The following is a 22404-nucleotide window of genomic DNA, read 5'->3' on the forward strand; positions in this document are numbered from 1 at the left end:
AGTTTTTATAATAATTTCATAGTTGTTTTTCTTTAGTTTCATTATAGTATTTTTATTGTTAATTTTATTGTTATATATTTCAAAAAATAAATAAAAATAAAATGCAATCGGAAGGAGTTGAACCTTCGACCCTCACGTTTTGTTAACAAGTTCGATTCTTTAACAAAGTAAGAAAGTGTTTTACCACCTAAACTACGACTGCTTTTCAAATTTTTGAATTAAATGGCTATTCTTTACTTTTTTGAAATTATTTAAGAAATGAATTTTTTGCATTAATTCATGAATATCTTATTAGTATCATCTGCACAAACACTATAAACAAGCATATGTGTTTCATCATTCGAGAGTATGTTTTCATTGTTTTAAATTAATGAAAATAATTATTACAACTATGAAATTTTCACATATGTTTTATTTTCAACGACTCAATTATTCATTTAATACTACTATAACCAATACAATTATTAATATCTTTTTCATTGAAAAGTTATGGTGTCGTTTTCATTTTATTTCATTTTATTTCATTTACGTTGTATTTATTAATATGTGGCATATTTCATTGTTAAATTATTCTTAATTTTGTTCTTCAATAACTTTCATCTCTTTATGAACATTACTTACAATAAAATGAAATTAATAAACTTGAAAAATACTATATTTAAACGATTCTTTATGTTATTGAATTAATAGTCTTTATTTTCAATGACAGATATTATGATAACATGTTCTTTATCCATACTTTTTAACAAAATTCTATTCTAATTCCTCATTTGCTTATTTTATAAATTTAAGTGAATTTATCTCTGATAAAACTTAACTACACCACTCATTTATATAATGGTTATTTTTTCTATACAATGAATTAATTAAACAATTTTTATATTATTTTAGTTCTTAATTTCACATTTCTAACACTCATTTGTCAACTTTTCTTAAAACAAATTCATCTTGTTATCATTAGTAGATTTAAGTTTCTTTGCTTTTGATCAAAAATATTTTAGTATTATTTGTATATTCTTTTAATATAGAATTTGTGTATATTTTGTCTTATTCAATGTTACTTTAATAGGGGTTAGTTGGTACTACAAACTTTGTTTCTTTTGGATTTTTTTTAACTAGTTTTATTATTTGTTTAAAATTTCTTGGATTATTTTGTCTACAGTCATTTCTTTGAAATAAACAAGTTTTATTCAATGACAATGAATATGTTTATCATTAATATAGTTGTTATAAAAATCCAATTTAATTCTGTCTTTCAACAACATTATGACTAAATAAATATTTCTAATCAATAAAATAAACTCATTCATTTTTAGTTTGAGAATATGTTCAATTGAACCAAATAGAAATGTTCATTGTTTACATCATTTCTATTGTTTTATTTGGTCATTTTCATTATTTGTTAAAAAAAATTACTAATTCATATATAAGTAAAATAGCTTCAAAACATTGACAGCTAATGTCTATTATTACAATGATACTATCAAGTCTATGCTTTGATATAAATCGAGAGTAAACATTATTTAATGACAATAATAAATACAACAAGTATTGAATGTTTTAAATAAATACATTATATATAATTACAATTTAATGAATAAATTCTACTAATCAGTACAAATATCATAATACATAACAATCACAAACATTAAGCAGTAAAGATAAAATAATATTAAAATAATTTCAATTAAAATACAATTTTTAATCCATTCTATTTATTTTTTGTTTCAAATCCTTCATTCTACAGAGATATTTTCTGCTAATCACTCATTCAATACTAACTCCTATTCAAAACGAAATCAATAAAATAACTCTCTCAAATTCTATAAATTATATTAGTTGAAATTAAACTCATTTTAATGTTTAATATCAATAAAACATCCATTTCACATTTCACTAATTGTAGTTGATATAGAAATTGATTTTAATGAACTACAGTATTTAAAGAAATTCAACACCTCATGAATCAACTTTTATTTATATTTTAATTCAGTACTTCTATCGTACTTTATATATCATACTTTATTATTTTCAATTCTTCCTTTTCTTTTCAATTCTTTTAGTAATTAAATTTGGATAATATTATTTCTTTATTTATTCTTCAAACTTCAAACAATTCATTTTTTATTATAAATGTGATATGATTCAATATTATGAAATAACCTTCTTAAACAATTATTCTGACATTATGAATTAAAAATGAAATTATTCATATTTCATTGAAACACTTTAACAACAATTTCTACATTAATAAAATTCATTAATATCATCAAAGCACACTGACATTATTATTGAGTTTTGTCATAATTTCATTCTTTTTATGTTTTATACTTTTCATTATTCTGCCATTCAACTATACTATGTTAAAAAATTTGTCTTTTTAATAACTTCTCTTTACTGTATTAATTTATATTACTCAATATTATTTTATTGAATCATCCCTTGCAACATTACAACATAGTTTTTATATATTTCTTATTTTGTTATTTCAAATTCATTAAATCAATATCTTTTAATTTCTTTTGATGTAATTCAATAAACACTACCAATAAATGAAATTATTTTATTCTCTCTATATTCGTGTTGACTTAATATTATTATTCTTATAATTTTTCTGTTTAGCTTTTTCTTGATTTTCATTCCTTATTATTTTATTTTCAACTATTACAATTATTTGTATTGTTTTGTCTATTTACAAGTACATAACTAATATTAACTTCTTCTTTAGTTTCCCCTTTAATAATTGTCATAATTTTCATTTCTAAGTTATTGTCGTTTTTCAAAAATAAAAACAATGAAACTACTTTACTAACTACCTCAAAAATTTTTCATTCCTCCAAGTTGTGTTGCTACTAATATGTTTCTTTTACTTCTATAATATATTTCATTTGGTACATAAATGATAATCTTCTTTTTTCTTTATTTTGAATGTCACTCAAACATTTTCCAAAGATAAGTGCTAGTTTAATTTCATTTTTTAAAGTTATGTGTTGACTACAAATTTCCTCTTCTAGAAAAACACACTATAATCTTTTATTATAACCAACTTCAATTCCAACTACTTTTTTTCTAATTGTACTTTTTACTTTTATGTTGTATTTTGTTCCTTTTTCTGTTTTAAATAAATAATTTACAATTACTCTTTAACCTAATACAAGGATTTTCTGACTGACACACACCATTAACTTATGGCATATTTATTGCTATTGCCAATTCATTTATATTAATTACAAACAAAGAAATAATGAAATAGTACATAAAATACATATAATAACCATATAGAAATAATATTAAATATTAAATTGTTTGGAGCTGAAAGAAACTTGTTCAATTCTATGATTAAATGAATTAAATGATGAATGTTTTGTATCATTGTAAATAACTTAACCAAATCCACTATATTGAAAATAGCTATTTATTGAAATTGAATAAATATGAGAAACAACTTTTAGTCTCAAAAATAAAGAAGATAGTAAAACACAAAATAATTTAATATTCATTCACTGATATTATTAAATACCTTTTAATAATTCATAATTATTTTAAATCATTAACCAGAATAAAAAATATATTAAATAATATTCTAAAATAAATGATAAATTAACAAAATAAGGATATTAATTATTAATGTCATTATTTCATTTTCCAAATAATTAAATCTTGAAGACTTTGGTTTATAATCAATGTTAATGAATTATAGATACGAACAAACCACTTGTTAGAATAACTTTTCAATTTATTTTTAATTAATACATTGAAACATAAAAAAAAAATAACATAAACCTCTTTTAAAAAATTATTCTTTGCTTTCTCATTCAAATTAAAAATATTGTTTTTTTGATTAATTCTATTCAAAACAAGACAGAGATGTCTTGGAGTCAATTGAATAAACTAGACCTTTCTTTTATTTAATTATTCTCTAATGAAATCTTTCCTGAACTAACATCTCTTAATACTAATTCTGTCAATGTCAGGAATGCTCTTTCAATATTTTCCCCTGTTTTAGCAGAACATTCAAAAAATTCAGCATTTAATTCTTTGGCTTTATTCTTACCTTCATCTGTTGTAACTGTACGTTGAGAAGAATCACACTTATTACCAATGATCATAAGAACATGATTCCCTGGGTTATATTTTTCTAATTCTTGTACCCATTCATCAATATGTTCAAAGGTGTTTCTATTTGAAATATCATAAACAATAATAGCTCCAACAGACCCTCGGAAATATCCTCTAGTAATGCACCTAAATTTTTCTGAACCAGCAGTATCCCAAATACGGAGTTTTATTATAGTGTCTTGAATCTGAACATTTTTCGTTCCAAACTCAACTCCAATAGTTGACTCATACTCTTCTCTGAAAGTTCCATCTTGAAACCTCATCAAGAGACAAGTCTTTCCTACAGAAAATTCTCCAATAATAATAAATTTAAAAATATAATCGATAGATGACTCATTAAAAGTATTACTTGAGATTGTGTCAGCATCAACAACATCTAGTGCTGTTGGTTGTTGTCTTTGAGTTGTATCTTTTCCACAGCACTAAAAACAATTATAAGTTATCTTTTAATTTCAGAAATAGTAAAAACCGCAAACTGACATTGTCTTTTTATTAGAAGTTCAATTTTTTTCTTTCATTTTTATTTTTATTAATTTTTTTTTTGAAAAGGATTATTTAAAGTTTCTTTAATAATAAACAAGATAAAATCTGATGATTGAATCATTTTTACAGGAAATAAAACAAACCTGAAAAGAAAAATGAATAATTCAAAATTATACAAACTAACATTAATGAAAATACTTAGACTTATTAGACAAATTGAAAAATGAACACTATAAATGAGTATAATTTATCTATAAGAAAATTAAAATTAAACAAACCGTTAATAATTCTGTGCAAGAAGCTCGATCTTTACTTTCAAAAACAAAACACTTATTAATAAAATCTACAAAATCAACTGGTGCTTTAGTTATATCTCTTAAACCTTCTGCTCCATACACTGCTGTTTTAAACATTCCTTTAATTACCCCATGTTCTTTATATGGGGGTTGTGTTTCAAACAACTCCTGAGCAACACATCCAATACTCCAAACATCAACTTTCTCATTATATGGAATTTGTTTAATAACTTCTGGAGCCATATATGATTTAGAACCAGCCCTATTTGATGGGTTAGAACTAATTCTTACAACTAATCCAAAATCAATAATCTTGACATTATAATTTCCATCTAACATAATGTTAGTAGTTTTAATGTCTCTATGAATAAATCCTTGTTTATGAATATATTCTAGCCCTTTTAATGAGCATTGAATAACATAAGCTATATCTTGTAATGGCATTGGTTGATTTTTTATTATTGTTTTTAATGTCCCTAATGAACAATATTCCATAGAAATAAATACTTGATTACCAAATAACCAACACCCAATCATTTTGATTAAGTTTGGGTGATCCCACAATTTCATACGAGCAACTTCAATTCCCATTTTTTCTGATCGTTCTTCTACCGAATGTTTTAATACTTTTAATGCAACATATCCTTGTTCATCTATTCTTTGAACTTTATAAACATCTCCAAACCCACCTTTACCTACTGAAACAAAATTTTTATAATACTTTTTAGGGTCATCAGTTAAGCAATATTGTTTTAATTCATCTTCTGGGTAAATTATTTTTTTACCAATTTGTGGTTTCTTCAAATATTCATCTTCTTCTATCATAATTTCTTTTTTATTTCCTTGTGTTACAGAACGTTTTTTTGTGATAGCTCGTAATATTTCACATAAAACTGCAAAATGTTCTACACATTCATCAGGATATAACATATTTTTAATACATATATCTCTACAACTATTAAGTAAATACGCTAATTTATTTGATGTGAATGTACGAACTTTAATAATTACTGGAGGACGAATGAATTGTTCACAAGTCATTAAAGTATTATAAGTCATATTTAATTCATGATCATTTGAGAAAGAAAGAATAATTTTTCTGATTGCAGTATTAATTTCAAGAATATAATTAGCGTGAATAGTAAAAGAAACTTTAGAAGATAAAGGACAAATAGTTAAAGGGATATGAGGGTTATCACCGAATAAAATAAATTCACCGTTATAAATAATCATTTGTCTATGAGCCCAAGCTGTTTGACCTCTTTTTTTACATTTAACAGAATATTTTTTTTTAACGATGTCATGTTTAAAGTCTTCTTCAAAAAATCTAGAAAGAGGGTGAAACGATAAAGTTCTTAATAAATAAAATATTTGTACAGTATCACTATAAGATTGTGTTATAATATAATGAGTTGTAGCATTACCAAAAAGATCATTCCAAATAATTTTAATTTTATCATCAAGTCCAACTTGTGATAATGATGAAAATAAAATTTCTTCACGTACTTTTGCATGTCTTAAGAAAAATATTTTTCTTAAATTAAAATTAAAATATAACATACGATACTCTGTTCTTTTACCAAATGTTATTGCTACATCAAAACATATTTCTGTTAAAAAAGTTTTTTTACTGTCTGGTATTTGTTGTAACTCTTTAATAATATGTAATGATTCATCATCAAGTTTTCTTTGTTGATTCTGCATGAATAATTATTTATTTAATTTATTTCTGTTTTAGGGTTTTTTTATTTTTCTTCTTTTTTATTCAAATAAACTATTTATTAAAAATAAAATCATTAAAAATATATTGAAAAATGAAAGAAATTAAATTTATTCTAATGCTTCAATTGTAACATCTTTCACATCAGTTAAAATTGTAATTTTAAAATTAGCAAATGTATTTGGTTTCATTGTTGATGGAATAACAATAACTTCTAATCCATCTTCTTCATCAACTTCAAAACAAGTAAATACATTTCTATTTCTTACCCATGCTTCTGGTAAATTAACTAAGTTATCTTCATTTATATCATCAGCATCTAATTTTTGTTCAAGATTAACAAATACTGGTAGTCCAATACTTTCAATCTTTCCTGATGCTCCAATAAATTGTGATAATAAAATAATAATGTCTTTACATTCTTCTTTATTGTATTTTGCTTTAATAACATATTGTGGATTTGTTACAAATGATTCAGGATCATCAACACTTCCTCCAGCTGTTCCTTCTTTCCATTCACCATTAACTGAAACAATATTTGACCATTCTTTTGTTAATTCTTTAATTATAACATTTTCTTCTTCATAATAAATCTTTAATTTAAATTCTCCAACTTCTCCAGCTTCTGAAGTACATGGAACTAAAATATATTTTCCTTCTCTTAATTTAAAATTCTTTCCAACACAAACATTTGAAATCAAATTTGTAGTTTCTTCAACTAATTCACCAAAGTCAATTTCTTTTCTATCAGTTTGTTTAGTTTCAAAAAGATAAAATCCAATTTTATTTTTATTATCAGGTTGTTCCATAGTAATAGACATTTTAGTGTCTTTCTTAGTTTCAATTACATATTGATAATTATGATAAAATTCATATGGACTTCCTCTATCAGCTCCTCCATTACTAGTTTGTGTCCACTTTTTACTATCTTCAAAGAATTTCCATTCTTTATTATAATCAATTGGAATAAATTCAATAGCTTCCATATGTTCTGTTGAAACAGCAATTTGGAATTTACCATGATAAGGTTCTGGATTAATACTAGAAATTCTATTAAGATTAGTTGGAATAATAACATAAGAACCAGCATCTAATTCAAATGAATGTTCAATATTATCAGAAGCCATAGTATTTAAGAAATTTTCATCTATTTTAATAACTTCATTTGGATCAAATAAAGTTAATGGTCTATTTTCATAAAATACTTGATCATATTTAACAATAAAGAATGTAACTCTATTATTAATATTATCTTGTTTTAAACATACTTTAATATGTAATTTTCCTGTTAATGTTAATAAAAATTGTGGATTTTCATACCATTTAGGATTAGAAATAATATTTCCTGCATCAAATCCTTTTTTCCATTCTCCTTCAAGAACAATTCCATCTAATTTTTTTTCTTCTACTGGAACTGGTGTAAATTTCATTGAAACTTTAAATTGTGGTAATACTTTTTCTTTCTTTTTTTTCTTTTTATCATTTCCTGTTCCAGTTTCTTCAGGTTGTCTAACTTCTCCAATATCTGGTTCAAGAATGTTTTTAGGTTTCTTTATACTTTGAACATAATGTAATTCTTGATCACTTTCTTTTATATCTGCCATATTTAATTGATAAAATCCAACACATTTACTTCCAATTAAACGTGGTTTATATAAAAAGAAATGAATGTTTGGTCTTGCACTATTTATTGGAAAATATAATGTTTCATCTATCTTTAATGTTTTACTTGCTTTCTTTTTTGTAGTAATGTATGTTAAATGATCAACATCACATACAATATATCCTAATGCACCATCTTTACAATCTTCAAATTGAATGGTAAGCATTCCTACTTTTCCCATTTTAGGTTCTCTTCCTGCTCTTTCTCTCGGTGTTTTAGACATTTTTTATTATTTGGTTTATTCAGTACTTTTTGCAAATCTATTAATATTTTCTTTTCTAGTTTAAAGGCGAATCTTATAATCTATTTTTATCGTTTTCTTAATTTTTAGTTTTGTTTTTTACTTCTCTTCTTGATGTTTTTTTTTCTTTTTTCCTTTCATTTGTTTTTTCTTTTTTAATTTGTTATAAATTTTTACACTGAATAACAGTTTTGGAGTAAACCACTTGATAAAAAAATAACTTAGTCAAATAAAAGAAGAAAAATTAGAAAGAATATAAAAGGAGTTGAAATAAAGCAGTAATATTACTAATCATAAAGAATTAAATATAATATTTCCATTGTGGGAAGTAAGACATTATAGAGAATAGTTAATACTATAAATATAAACAATAAACATACTACAACTATATTCAATTATTAGAAATGAAGTATATTTTAGTTTCTCTTCTATTTCTATTATTCTTTTTTGTCATGTTCTATGTTTGTTTGATGTTTGTGTGTTAGAAATTAACTATTAACCAAAAAGAGTTTCAATTAACTTATTCTATTAAAGTGAATTTAATCATTTTATGGTTCAGAAGGCTTTAATTAATGAGAATATGAATTGTTAATACTTCCTAACAATTCAATTATTTTATTTTTTTGTTCATTATTTCTTTTATTGTTATTTATTATTTTATTTACTCAATTTTGGTAGAAATTTATGTGTTTCATGATATTATTTAGTTTTTTCTCTCTATTCTTTCTTCATTTTTTCATATATTCTCTTCTTTTTATTATACTTTTTATTTTACAATTATGAGTATGGTTTATTTTTCTTTCTTCAATTCCAGTTTTTCAATATTTTGTTCTTTGGTTCTTTTTTTCTTTCATATCATGTGTTTATTTATTCTTTTAATATTTTTATTAATATCATCATTTCATATATAATTTCATTGTGTATTATGTATGAAGTTATTCTATTGTTGTTTGTATTGAACAAAACATGATAAATATAAATCATCAATACTATATCAAACTGATACAATTACATATTGTAAATAAATGAAAATAATAAAAAATGAAAGAAGTAATGAAGTAACATATATTTAAATGAAAAAGGCACTTAATATAAAATAATAAAGTTATTGTCATTATATTATTTTCAACGTTTTACTGATAATTTCAATATACAAACATTATTTCATTTTTTTTAAATAATTTTTATAAGAAATTATTCAATATTTCATTTATTTATTCTTTGTATAGATATGATATAAGTTAAAATAAATGTTTCAATAATATTCAATAATAATAACTTTAATGAATAAACCCAATAATCTAATGAGTTTGTTAAAAAAAATAAGAGTAAAATAATATTATTTATATTATGTATTTATTAAATACAACTTTTAATGCTAAAATCATCAAAATAAAATAACTGTCTAATTCCATTACTTGTTTTTCTATTTTTAATTGTCTTTATGAGACTATAATTCAGTCTCTTGTTTATTCATTGGTACTTAAAGAAATATAAATAGTTTTAAAAATATATAATATTATAAAAATTAAATTTAATAATTAAAGGAAAATGACAAAAGAATAATGTAAAAGAAATACAAAAATTTTATTACAAACATAAGAGAATAAACAAAAGAAAGGAAATGTGAAAGATTTAGAGAAGAAGTAATAAAATTCAAAGGAACGAAAACCAAAATTATATGAAAATGACAATCAAAATAAATAAGAAGGTTTAGAATAAGTTAAATTACAAAAAAATATTCATAACATCTAAAGGGTAAAATAGAAATAATAGAAAATATAATTCAGATAATATAAATTTAAAAATAATTATAGAAAAATAAAAATAGAAAAAATTTAAGGAAGAAGAGCAAAAAATAAATCAATTATGATTAACCTATATAATTGAATATCTCTTTCATAAAGGAAGAAAGGATCATACAATCAACTTGTGGATTTAAATATTTTTTGTATCTTTGTAGGTACAAACTAAGTAAATGTTTTTGAAATTTTCTTTTATTTAGTTAAACATCTATATAATCTGTCTAATATTTGTAAAAGCTATTTTATTCCTATTTAAAAAAAAGGATATTTTATCAACATTTGTTAATGAAAAAAAAACATACCTACATTATATTTTCAAGAATTTAAAGCTTATGAAGACAAAAATATACTTTTAATTAGTACCATTGACTCAATAGATATTAGAGTATATTTTAGTAAGGAATGAGTTAGTATTATTGATGAAATTTATAAGACTTTCCTTAAAATTAAAAACAACAATGTATTGTTAAATCAAAAAAGTATGGAAAGTAGATTAAATCAAATAACTGAGTATATGGTTATGACAATTAATTCATAAATGATATTAACTTCTTTCTTTTTTAATTATTTGAAATATTTACAAAAAATAAATAGTTAATCTTTATTTAAATGTCTTTCTTTTATTTTTCTAGGTTTAAAACAAATTAAATCAAAAAGCAATTTGCTTATTGTTTGTTAGCTGGAATAACTTCAGTCTTAACAGTAGTTGATTCGTCCTTTGGTGTCTTAATTTCAACAACATCAGGAATTCTAGCAGCTGGTCCATTCTTTCCAGATGGATCAGTATCTAACATAATGGTGACTTTAATACCAATAATACCCATACGAAGGAGGACACATCTAACAGCAGATGAATAGAATTGTCTAGTAGCATTACCAGATTTGATCATATATCCTTCCTTGAAGACCATTCCTTGAGCTCTTTGTCCTCTTAATTTACCAGAAATAGAAACTTCACATCCTTTAGCTCCTGAGTCCATAATAAGTCTCATGACTGATCCAACAGCTCTTCTGACTGGGAGACCTTCAGCAATCTTATATTTAATAGATTCAGCTTGAGAAACTGGGCAAAGTCCTCTAGCAAGAACCTTTTCAACATAAAGTTCAATCTTGTCTTTTGGGAATCCAAATCTAGCAATAAGGAGATTAGTTAATTCATGAATTCTTCTTCCTTTATCTCCAATAATGTTAGTGGTTCTTGTGGCTCTAATAATAATTTGGAATTTAGATCCATTCTTTCTAACTTCGACACCTGAATATCCATCAGCTGAAAGTTCTCTTTGAAGGAGTTCATTAAGTTCAGCATAGAAAACTCCATCAGCAACAAACTTGTGTTTTCTTGAAATGTTAGTCTTGAGAACATCAACATTGAGGGCTTTGGTCTTAGTTAAGCAGAACATTGCTTTTAGTTTTCTAGTTCTTCTTGTTTTATTTTTTACAAAAACCCTTTTTTTTCATTTTTTCTTATCATTTTTGATGTTTTATATAACATTTATAACCATTACTATTAAAATTATAGGTAATTAAATTAGATAAAAATGGAGAACTTCCAATAAAAATTGTACGTTAAATTTTATGTGAAATTTACTTTTTTTCAATTCTTGGTTATAAACATTTCTTTACTACAAAAAGTATTAAAACTATTCAAATGAAGTTTTGTATTGAACAATATTTGCTTAAAAAAATGGCAAATGAATTTTTTAATAAACTCCAAAAATAAAACCATATATAAAATAAAAATAAGTGAAATGAAAAATTAATAATTTGATGATTTGATTGAAACAGAATTAAAAAAAAATACTCATTTACTATTTAAAATACATTTATGATTATTGATATAAAGACTATTTTTATCTTTTTTAAATGATAGAGGTATTGAAAAAGTTATCAAGATGTTAAATATGCTTATTTTTTCTAGATATTTTAACTTATCAATGAATAAACATCTAAAAGAGTAATAAGTTGTATATATTTATTGGGTTGTTTAAAGATATAGAAAGAACTATTCCCAAAAATTAATGAGATATTAATAAAAAAATAATTATTGATGTATTTTTTTTTCACAAAAATTGAAACTAACGGGATTGAATTGTTTGAATAAGTAAATAAGAATCATAAGATTGAAAAAATATAAAATCATTGAAATTATATTGAAAAGATTCTCTGTAAATTAAAGATAATTCGAAAAATATGAACAAATACATTGTATGTAAAAGAACCTTAAATTATAAAAAGAAAGATACAATTTCAGTACCCAAAATTTTCAATTATTACAATGTAATACTAATATATTTTCAATGAGTCAATACATTGTCAATCTTATTTAATAATTATAAATTTATCAATAAAACTATCAGAAAAACTGAGTAATTTTTCTTTGAATACTTATTATTATAATTATTTTTGTAATAAAATAAAGAAATAAACTTACTTTAAACTACCTTTCAACAACAATCTCTATTAATAAATTGCTTAGTAAAGATATTGAAGTTTATATGAAAATATCAATTTACTAATTATACCATAAAACGAATAATTACTATGAATAACAATAATTACTTTTTTGAATATAATAGTAGTATAAGTAATAATTAATAATATTAAAAAATAATGTACTATATACTTATTAATTACATTAAATTCTCCACTTAATCATTAAATGTCATTAAAATTGATTTTTTTTGTTAATCATTTATTTCATGTGTTTGGAAGTTCTATTTCACAATCTTTAAAAGGATTATTACCTTTTTTATTATGTTGGGTATTCTCATTTTTTGTTAATTTAATGTTCAACAAATCCGTTATTAACATTGATAATTTTTTTACTTAATAATGACCAGAATAACGGCGACAAGGATTTGTATTAACAGAACTACCATTATTGGTTTCATAATGAGATATATAAAATATATGAAAAAAGTAATACTTCTATATTTTCGTTTAAACATTATTTAATTAAAACAAGACTAAAAACCACATATACTAACTATTTTCTTATCTTTAAGTTAGTGGCTCTTTCAAACAATCCAACAAATACGTCTTATATTTCTAGTAATATTTTCTCCTTACATTCTCATGTTATCTGTTTTCTCTTTACTTAGATACAGAGTTGTTATTGACAAAAAAAAACGAAAAATTTTGTAAATGATTGTTTAGAGAGAGATTTTTGTTTCTTTCCTTTGCTTTAAGGAAGAAACAGAAGGATAATTTTAAATATAATAAAATATAGTTTTTGTTATTAAAGAGAGAAGTTCAGATTATAAAAACGTGGAACCAACCAATCAAAAATCCAGATCATCTCATCTTCAAATAAAAAACATGAGATCACGATCGAGGTCTATTCCAGTTGAATCAATAAATTTATCAAATAGTTATCGGTTTGTTGGTATTTATTAATTAACTCCGAAAAGAAAAACAAAACAAACCCTGTTAATTTTTGATTAAAAGAGTAATATGAAGTATATCAAGTAACACAGTTTTCTTTCGGAAAGAATTCAGTTTAAAGCATAATTTTATAGTAACTGACATATAGAAATTCTTTATTGATTGTTTCAGATCCACAAACAGTTCCATTACCAGCTGTTGAAGTTCAACAGAAAACTATTTCACAAGAAGACCGTGTTCTTACATGTTCAATGCTTTTTAGTGGTCCTAATGGTAAACCTAATTTAAAAATTTTAAAAGAACATTTAAGGAGACAAGGAAGATTAGAAAATTATGCAGCCGTTAAATTAATTCGTCAAGCAGCTGATATTTTTAGAAGTGAAAAGAATATATTAGAAGTTGATGCACCAGCAATTATTGTAGGAGATATTCATGGACAATTTTATGATATGTTAAATTTTATGGATCTTTTAGGAAGTCCTGAAGATAATAAATTTGTGTTTCTTGGAGATTATGTTGACCGTGGAGATTTTAGTACAGAAGTTGTATTTTATTTATTTGCTCTTAAAATTTGCTATCCAAATAATATTAAAATGTTAAGAGGAAATCATGAAAGTAGGTTAATGTGTGAGTATATGACATTCTTATTAGAATGTCATAGCAAATATAATATTAAAATTTATGATGAATTTGTTAGTTGTTTTGATTGCTTACCATTATGTGCTTTAATTAACCAAAATGTTAATGGTAGAATTTTGTGTATGCATGGTGGTCTTAGTCCATCAGTTGGTCTTTTAGAAGATATCATGAAAATTAATAGATTTACAGAACCACCAAGTGAAGGGTCGTTATGTGATTTGTTATGGTCTGATCCTGTTTCAGAGTGGGATCCTGACTCACCAGAATGGTTTGGAGTTAGTCGTAAAGAGTGGGAAGAAATAACTTTCAAACCAAATAAACAAAGAAAAACTTCATATTTCTATGGTAAAAAAGCAGTTAATAGATTTCTTGCGGCAAATGATCTTTTTTGTATTGTAAGGGCTCATCAAGTTCAGGATAATGGATTTAAAGACCATAAATATTTCAATCCATCTAGACATCTTTCAGAAGTCTTCACTATATTTTCTGCACCTAATTATTGTGATTATTATAAAAATTATGGAGCGGTTATGAAAATCACTACTCGGCCATTTGATATTAAAACATTTGTTTGGAAACAGCATCCTGTTGTTTTAGAAGATTTCCAGGATGGAATGTCATATTCATTAGACTATTTGATGGAAGGAATAATAACAATTTTACAAGAACTTATTGTTGGAATTAAGGATGATAAGAATATTGGAGATGAACCAGAAAGTGACTTACTTGCTGAAAAGAGTAAGAAATTATTTGCTAAATCTTCAAAACTTCAAGAACGTCGTGAAAAATTATTAGCAGTGAATGACAAAGACTATCATAAGAATATGTCATTATTTGAACGTGCTTGTATGTTAGATGAAGTTAATGAATCATGCCCAACTCCTGAAATGATTACTAGAAAATTCCAACATCATCCAGGTGCTTTAAGAAAAGGAATGTCATCTCCTGCACTTCTTCAAAAACAACAACAAGAAACACAACCAAGGCCATTATCTGGTGGTCCTGGTGGACAATTAAAACCAACAAAAGAAAAAGGAGGACTTATTTTCTTAAAGAAATCTTGAATTTCATTAATTACTATCTGTCTTACTAAACAACAAACCTAAATTTATTCTAGTAAGAAATTTTATGTTTTTCATTTTTAAGAAATAATTAAGAAAAAAAAACAGGTAAAAAATATTCTTTTAACTAAAAAGTTAGAGTATTGATAGATTTATATAAAATTCCAATTTGTGTACATAAAGCACAAACTATAAAGTCATTTTGTTCCTCTGAAGAAATACCAAATTGCTCTCCAATTAATGGATGACAAGCATCTTTTACAATAATAATTGTTGATTGTGGGAACATTTGTTTTAATCCAGCAGCAGTGTGAATAACACATATCCCAGTAACAACTCCTGAAATATAAAAGGTTAATCCTTTTCCAGTACCATATTGGTATTGAAGAATAGAGGCTGCAGTAAACTCATCAACAATATTTCCTTGTGGAATTCGTTGTAAAGCAGTTCCATTAAAGAAATGTTTACAACTGATAATATAATCATATTGATATTCTTCTGGTGAATGAATTATAGGTAATTTATCAAATGTTTTTGTTATTGCTTCAATAGAAATTGGTTGTTCAGGAGTTTGATAAATAACATTATTTGGAATAACAACTCCACTCTTTAATTTTTTTTCTTCAATTTTTTTTTGAATTTTTTCGGTTAAACGAGCACTTGCATTTTCTATGTCATTTTTTGAGTTTGTTTTATTTTTGTAATACTAAATAACAAAAAGAACAAACCATTTGGAGAAAGTGTAAGGTCATCATCAACAAGGTTATGTATTGGATAAATACCACCATTAATAGTAAACTCTTTTGATGTTTGTGAATGGACATCAACAAAATTAATAACTTTATCACATTTCTCAATTAATAAGCAAGCATTTTCTTTTTCATTAAGAGAAGCACCACTATAGAAACTACCATTTTTATCAGTGAACGACTGACTCCAATCAATTAATATACATACTTTTGTCATATCCACTAAGACAAATTGGATTATAAGTTCTTCTTAAAACCTCAAGGAAATAATTTAATGATTAATAATAAAATGTGAGATAAATAACATAAATTAAATAATATAATAATAAATAATATAATAATACTATAATAAAAATAATGCAACAAAAGTGGAAACCCCAAAACGAAAAAGATACCCTTCTGAACTACAAAACTTGCACAAGAGTGAAACATGAGCAAGATCCTCGCCCCAGGTCGTGTTGTTATTATTCTTTCAGGAAGATTCGCCGGTAAGAAAGCCGTTGTTTCCTCTGTCAATCTTCAAGGAACTAAAGACAGAAAATATGGATTTGTCACTGTTGTTGGTGTTGAAAGAGCTCCATTAAAGATCACTAGAAAAATGTCTGCTAAAGTCCAACAAATGAGAACTTCTGTTAAATCATTCTGCAAGGTTATTAATGTTAATCATGTTATGCCAACTAAATACACAGTTAGCCTTGAACAATTCAATCTTATTAAAGAGGTTAAAATCAACACCTTTGAAGCTGGTAAAGTTTATCCAATTTCCCAAAAGAAAGCCATTTCCTCTCAATTTGCTGAAGAATACAGAAAGGGTAAAGAATCATGGTTGTTCACTAAACTTCGCTTCTAAACGAGTAAATGATTTGGGTTATTGAGTAAATACCAGGATTGATTTTAGGTTTTGATTTCTTTTTCTTTCTTCTAAGTTAAGAGTGGGTTTTTTGAGGCTTTCTTCTTTTATAATAAGAATAGTTGTGTTGTTATAGATGTTATTTTGAGATAATTTGAATTAAAAATTATTCACTAAACAACTAATTTGTTGTTTATTTAAAATTTACTGGTTAGTTAGTAATAAATACTCAATAAACTCTTTGAATAAAAACAATAAAGTATTTTAAAAGCTTGACAGTCTTACATCAAAAGCATTTGTATAGAATTAGTTGTTAAAAAAAATAAATGTTACAATCTATTTGAGTAATATAACAGGAATATTAACCTAATAAATTTTCTTAAATAATTAAAAAAAAAACTAAATTGTCTGTCTTTAAATAAAAAGTTAGCTAAAGTTAGTAGTACTTGAAGATTTTATTAAGAAAATATAATAAATATTAATTAACTAAGTGTTAATTAAATTAATTTATATGGTTCCTTATTCATCTGAGACTAATCACGTCAATGACCCTTCTTCTATTTATTCTACTGAGTACGTTTGAATGTGATAAAATTATTTAATAACATTAATGTTTTTAATGACAAAGTTTTTTAACTTATTTACTAACGTCAATTTAAATTTTTATTTCTTTATTTAGTTTAATACTTTCTTTATTTATAATTTAATTTGTTTTGACACGTCTTTGTTTCTCTATTTTCTTTATTCTATTCTTTATTTCATTTTCTTCATTTATCTCCATTATTATTCAGATATGAATAATTAGATATATTATTTATTATATTAGTTTTATTCTTTTTGTTTATTATTTATATTTTATTTTTGGATTTCTTTCTTTTATTGAATTTATATTGTTTCATTGAATATTTTCAGTTACTTATTCTCATTATACTTAAATTTAATTCATTTATTGTTATTATGACACTATCATAATTTCTATATCTTTCATTCCACGAGGTGATTTGTTTTATTTTCAATTCTCTTTATTTAATCTCACCTGTGTTTCATATAACATTTCCAATATTCTAAAGTAATATTGTTATTTGGGTATATTTCATTATTTGGGTATTTCTTCCTTATTCTAATTTTCTTGTTAGAATCAAACATGATTTTATTTGTATTGATTCTGATTATTGCATTTTTATTAAATTTAATTCTTTATTCATTCTCATCATATATTTTAGGTACTTTATTCTTTCTAGTGCTTTAACTTTTATTCCTTCTTCATCATATTCATTTAATTTCATGATGCACTTTATTCTGTACCATTTTCTTCCCTTGACTAGATATTCTAGTCTATTAATTTTCTTTAGGATTTCTTTTATTTCATCAAATTTGTCTCCTATTATTTTATTTTGGAGATAGATGTGCATAATCATTGAAACAATCTTCATATCATCTTGCAGATCCTGCATTCTGCTTCCTGACAATACCCATCTATTATTAATTTCCATTATCAATTCGTCAGTTTCTTTTCTTTTCCAGTAGTAATTAATGTTTGAACATTTTTCTACTTTCATTTCTTTTATATTATTGATGAGAGTGTTAAGGTATTCTTCATCAATTTCTGTAGAGTTATTCTTTAATATGATATTTTTTTATTATTGAATTACACTCTACTCTTCCTTCTATTATATCATTCACTTTCACTTTAATGTGCCTTTTAGTGCTTTCTTTTATATTATGTGATATTTTAATATATTTAATATATTCTTTTTCATTATTTACATTAATGTTTATTGCTTTTATTATACTTTCTATTTGTTCATTTCTTAATTTCTTATATAATTTCTTATTCAACCAATTAATTGCAAAACAATACAACACTTCAATTAAAATTCTATTTCTTTGTTTTGTTGTATTTCTTGTCTGATTATCATCTCTTGTTTTTTATCTTTGACTCATCATTTATTTTGATTATTATCTTTAATTCTTTCTTTTCTTTTTTTGTCTTTAATTGAACCTTTAACTTTCTCTACTTTCATTCTAACTTGTTCAAAGACATCAATTAATAGGAATGTTCACAAATATATTCTTCTTATTGCAAGATGGTTTTTTAAGTGAATTTGATAAGCTTTACTTTTGTCATAGAGTTTTTTTGTAACACAATAGCATAAGAAAATTCCTGTTTCACTTTACTTCTAGAGTATATTTATTATATGATAAATACATTAATAATATGATAAAAATAATTTAAAAAAGAAAAAACTGATTTTAATTAAAATTTTCAACTATTCTATTTGTAATAAATACCAATATTTTCTGAATTACAAGTCTCTGGATATAAAGAACTAATGCTATAAAATTAAGAGACAATTCTAAATAAACATAAAACACAAAAAGAAAACAAAAATGAAAAAATCAGCAAAAAATTTGATTATTATTCATTATGCAGACGAATGAAAAAAAAGTCGCTTTTGTTACTGGTTCAACTGATGGAATTGGATTATTTACTGCTACTAAACTAGCCCATGATGGGTATAAAGTCATTGTCCATGGAAGAACCCAAGAAAAAGTAGAAAAGGCAATGGGTATTATTCAATCACAAATCCCAGAAGCTGACCTAGATTTTGTGGTATGTGATTTACAATCAATTGAAAAGACAAAGATGATGTGTGATTTACTTTTATCAAAATATCAGAGACTAGATCTTTTATTAAATAATGCTGGTGTATTTTTATTAGAACGTCAAGATAGTGTTGATGGACACGAAATGACATTAGCAGTTAATGTTTTAGCTCCATTCATTATTACTTTTAAACTTCTTCCTTTAATCAGAAAAACACAAAATTCTAGAGTTATTGAAGTGGGAAGTATTTCTCAACCATCTTATATGGATTTAGATTTAATAGAACACAAAGATAATTATGATGGATATAGGGCGTATGACTATTCTAAGTTAAGTGTTATTGCCTTTACTTTTGAATTAACAGAACGATATCCAGATCTTTGGATTAATACATTAGACCCAGGAACAGTAAATACTAAAATGTTACTTCTTAGCTGGGGAAAATGTGGTATTGAAGTAGGAGAAGCTAATGATGAGTATTGGTTAGCAACAAACGAAGACCTTCAAAAGGTTAGAGGAAAGTATTTTGTCAATAAAGTAGAGGAAAAGGCAGAAAAACAAGCTTATGACTTAAACTTCAGAAAGAAATTGTTTTTAAAACTTGAAGAAATAACAGGGATTAAATACCCATTAAATTAAAACTATTTCCTCATTCCGTCTTTTATATTTTATTTTTTGGTTCAAGGTGATTGACTATTCAAGCTTTTTTTAAATTGAACAATTCTATTACGTGTTTTGTAATAGAAAGAAAATAAGAGTTATTATCTAGAGGAAGAAAAAACAACAAGAATGTAGTCAACGAAAGAATAATAACAATAAACCCTAGGTATTCTAAAAATAACATGAACTAAAAAAGAACTTAAAATAAAGAAACTATAATTTAATTAAAGAAAACTACAAAAAAAATAGAATTATGAGATTGAAAAAAGGAAAAGAAAAAACCCAGGATATATAAGTGATAGAACTAAAAGTGTTTAATCAAATAGAAGGAATAATGGCTGACGATATGGATTTATTCGGAGAAATGACACCAGAAGAAATTGAAGCTGAAAAAAAGAGAAAGGAAGCCAAAGAAGCTGCTAAAAAAGCTGAACCAGTTGGACAATCTCAAATTGTTTATGATATTAAACCATGGGGAGAAGATACAAATCTTGATGAAATGGAAGCAGCTGTCAGAGCTATTTCTAGAGAAGGACTTGAATGGAAAGGATCAGAAAGAAAAGACGTTGCTTATGGTATTAAGAAACTTACTATTATCTGCAACGTTTTAGACTCAGTTGATACTGAATCTGTTCAAGAAGAAATCGAAGGTCTTGAAGATTATGTTCAATCTGTTGACATTGTTTCCTTCAATAAACTCTAAGTATTATTATAATTGAATTGAGTTGAACCAATTTTTTTTTGTTATAAATAACTTTCTTTCTTAATTTAGTAAAAGGCGAAATAAGTTTATTTTTGATATAAAATAAAAATACCTTTTTGTATTTATTTCTTGTTAAATAAAAAATAGTTAATTAAATGCTAATCAACCTCTCACTTATTCATTTATTAATGACATTTTAATCATATCACATAAAGTTAAACTGAGTAAATTCTTTGTTTTGCTTATTATTTAAGTTTTCTTCTTGTTTTGTGAATAAATCATTTTATTATTTTTTGTTTCGTTATATATTATTGTCTTTTCTTTCGTCTTTCATTTTATTTCTTCATTTTATCTTCTTCTTTGGTTTTTATTTTAATTATAATGAATTTCATCGTTCTTTATTTCTTATTTTACGTTGAATAAACATTTCATTATCATTATATTATATTAATTAATTTATTTAATATTACAACATAAATTATATTATTTTCGTTTGATATTATTCTTGCATATTTCGAAATGATGAAGAAAAACCTATGAAATAAGGAAAAGAAAGAAGGTAGAGTGAAAAGAAGAAGAGTGAGGAAGAAAAGAGATGAGAAGAATTAGAGAAAGGAGAAAGAGAAATAATACAATGAGAAGAAAAGGAGTATCAAAAAAAAAAAGAATAAAAGAAGAGGATGAGTTAAAAGAAGAAATAAGTAATAAAAGGATAGAAAGTGAAGAGTTGTGAGTAGATTGGTGGATTAAAGACATGGAATAGAAAGAAGCAGTGAAAGAGTGAGAAAGAGAGAAGATGAGAAGAAAAGACAAAGGAAATAAAAGAAGAGAAAGAGAAAGAAAAGGGGATGAAAAAATTAATAGTTCGAGTGTTTCACAAGAAACAAGATGAAAAGATAGTAAGGAAGATAGAAGAGAAAGGGAGTAAAGGAGTGTTTGTAAGAGAAAAGCCAGTTTTTTGTGTGCCAAGTAATGGGAATCGAGTTAAAGGACTTATAGATGGAGAAGAAGCGATGAAAGCGATAGGGGAGAGTATAGATGAAGCGAAAGAGAGTATCTATATAACTGATTGGAGAATAGACCCCGAGATAATTTTAATAAGAAGAGGAGTACATTGGCTAAAAGGAAAGACATTAAAAGAAATACTTGAGAAGAAAGGAGAAGAAGGAGTAAGTATTAAAATAATAATATATGAGTCACCATTTTTTATGGATGTTGTCAAAGGAGAAAAAAAGAGAAATATCTTAGAAGAAAAAGAGAAGATAGAGTGTTATTGTCATAAATGGATGATGGGATATAGTCAACATGAGAAAACTGTAGTTGTTGATCATAAAATTGGATTTTTAGGAGGGATTGATTTAGCACAAGGGAGGTGGGATACAAGAAGACATTTTATAGAAGTCTGACATTGAAGAGAAAGGAG

The 22404-nt window shown here is 24.6% G+C and overlaps 9 protein-coding genes and 1 non-coding gene across 10 annotated transcripts, besides 2 other annotated features; 5 read left to right on the forward strand and 5 right to left on the reverse strand.

Annotated features, from left to right (window-relative positions):
* Positions 1–102: 102 nt before the first annotated feature.
* Positions 103–202, reverse strand: EHI_146310. Its single transcript has one exon. It is a non-coding gene; the product is annotated as a tRNA-Asn (tRNA).
* Positions 203–3908: 3706 nt separating this feature from the next.
* Positions 3909–6602, reverse strand: EHI_146320 (protein kinase, putative; the record flags this gene model as incomplete). Its single annotated transcript, XM_644831.2, has 2 exons — positions 3909–4541; positions 4881–6602. 2 exons carry the CDS (start codon positions 6600–6602, stop codon positions 3909–3911), a joined length of 2355 nt encoding a protein of 784 aa, XP_649923.2.
* A 126-nt stretch (positions 6603–6728) lies between these two features.
* On the reverse strand, positions 6729–8504 carry EHI_146330 (calpain large subunit domain III containing protein; the record flags this gene model as incomplete). The annotated part of the gene is made up of 1 exon (XM_644830.1): positions 6729–8504. The coding sequence occupies one exon, from the start codon at positions 8502–8504 to the stop codon at positions 6729–6731; it is 1776 nt and encodes a 591-aa protein (XP_649922.1).
* A 2467-nt stretch (positions 8505–10971) lies between these two features.
* Positions 10972–11740, reverse strand: EHI_146340 (40S ribosomal protein S3, putative). Its single transcript, XM_644829.2, has one exon. It carries the CDS (start codon positions 11725–11727, stop codon positions 10993–10995), a length of 735 nt encoding a protein of 244 aa, XP_649921.1. The 5' UTR covers positions 11728–11740; the 3' UTR covers positions 10972–10992.
* Positions 11741–13645: 1905 nt separating this feature from the next.
* Positions 13646–15414, forward strand: EHI_146350 (calcineurin catalytic subunit A, putative; the record flags this gene model as incomplete). The annotated part of the gene is made up of 2 exons (XM_644828.1): positions 13646–13704; positions 13860–15414. The coding sequence occupies 2 exons, from the start codon at positions 13646–13648 to the stop codon at positions 15412–15414; spliced, it is 1614 nt and encodes a 537-aa protein (XP_649920.1).
* A 124-nt stretch (positions 15415–15538) lies between these two features.
* Positions 15539–16377, reverse strand: EHI_146360 (uncharacterized protein; the record flags this gene model as incomplete). The annotated part of the gene is made up of 2 exons (XM_644827.1): positions 15539–16080; positions 16140–16377. The coding sequence occupies 2 exons, from the start codon at positions 16375–16377 to the stop codon at positions 15539–15541; spliced, it is 780 nt and encodes a 259-aa protein (XP_649919.1).
* Positions 16378–16589: 212 nt separating this feature from the next.
* Positions 16590–17051, forward strand: EHI_146370 (60S ribosomal protein L27, putative). Its single transcript, XM_644826.2, has one exon. It carries the CDS (start codon positions 16591–16593, stop codon positions 17008–17010), a length of 420 nt encoding a protein of 139 aa, XP_649918.1. The 5' UTR covers position 16590; the 3' UTR covers positions 17011–17051.
* Positions 17052–17482: 431 nt separating this feature from the next.
* Positions 17483–17723: a repeat region.
* A 192-nt stretch (positions 17724–17915) lies between these two features.
* Positions 17916–18941: a repeat region.
* A 497-nt stretch (positions 18942–19438) lies between these two features.
* On the forward strand, positions 19439–20267 carry EHI_146380 (oxidoreductase, short chain dehydrogenase/reductase family; the record flags this gene model as incomplete). Its single annotated transcript, XM_644824.2, has 1 exon — positions 19439–20267. One exon carries the CDS (start codon positions 19439–19441, stop codon positions 20255–20257), a length of 819 nt encoding a protein of 272 aa, XP_649916.1. The 3' UTR covers positions 20258–20267.
* Positions 20268–20609: 342 nt separating this feature from the next.
* Positions 20610–21010, forward strand: EHI_146390 (uncharacterized protein). The gene has a single exon (XM_001914035.1). It carries the CDS (start codon positions 20613–20615, stop codon positions 20979–20981), a length of 369 nt encoding a protein of 122 aa, XP_001914070.1. The 5' UTR covers positions 20610–20612; the 3' UTR covers positions 20982–21010.
* Positions 21011–21829: 819 nt separating this feature from the next.
* EHI_146400 (phospholipase D, putative) lies at positions 21830–22387 on the forward strand (the record flags this gene model as incomplete). The annotated part of the gene is made up of 1 exon (XM_001914036.1): positions 21830–22387. The coding sequence occupies one exon, from the start codon at positions 21830–21832 to the stop codon at positions 22385–22387; it is 558 nt and encodes a 185-aa protein (XP_001914071.1).
* Between the last annotated feature and the right edge of the window lie 17 nt (positions 22388–22404).

Source organism: Entamoeba histolytica, genomic scaffold, assembly GCF_000208925.1.
Source record: "Entamoeba histolytica HM-1:IMSS scf_1104750518509 genomic scaffold, whole genome shotgun sequence".
Lineage (NCBI taxonomy): Eukaryota > Evosea > Mastigamoebida > Endamoebidae > Entamoeba > Entamoeba histolytica.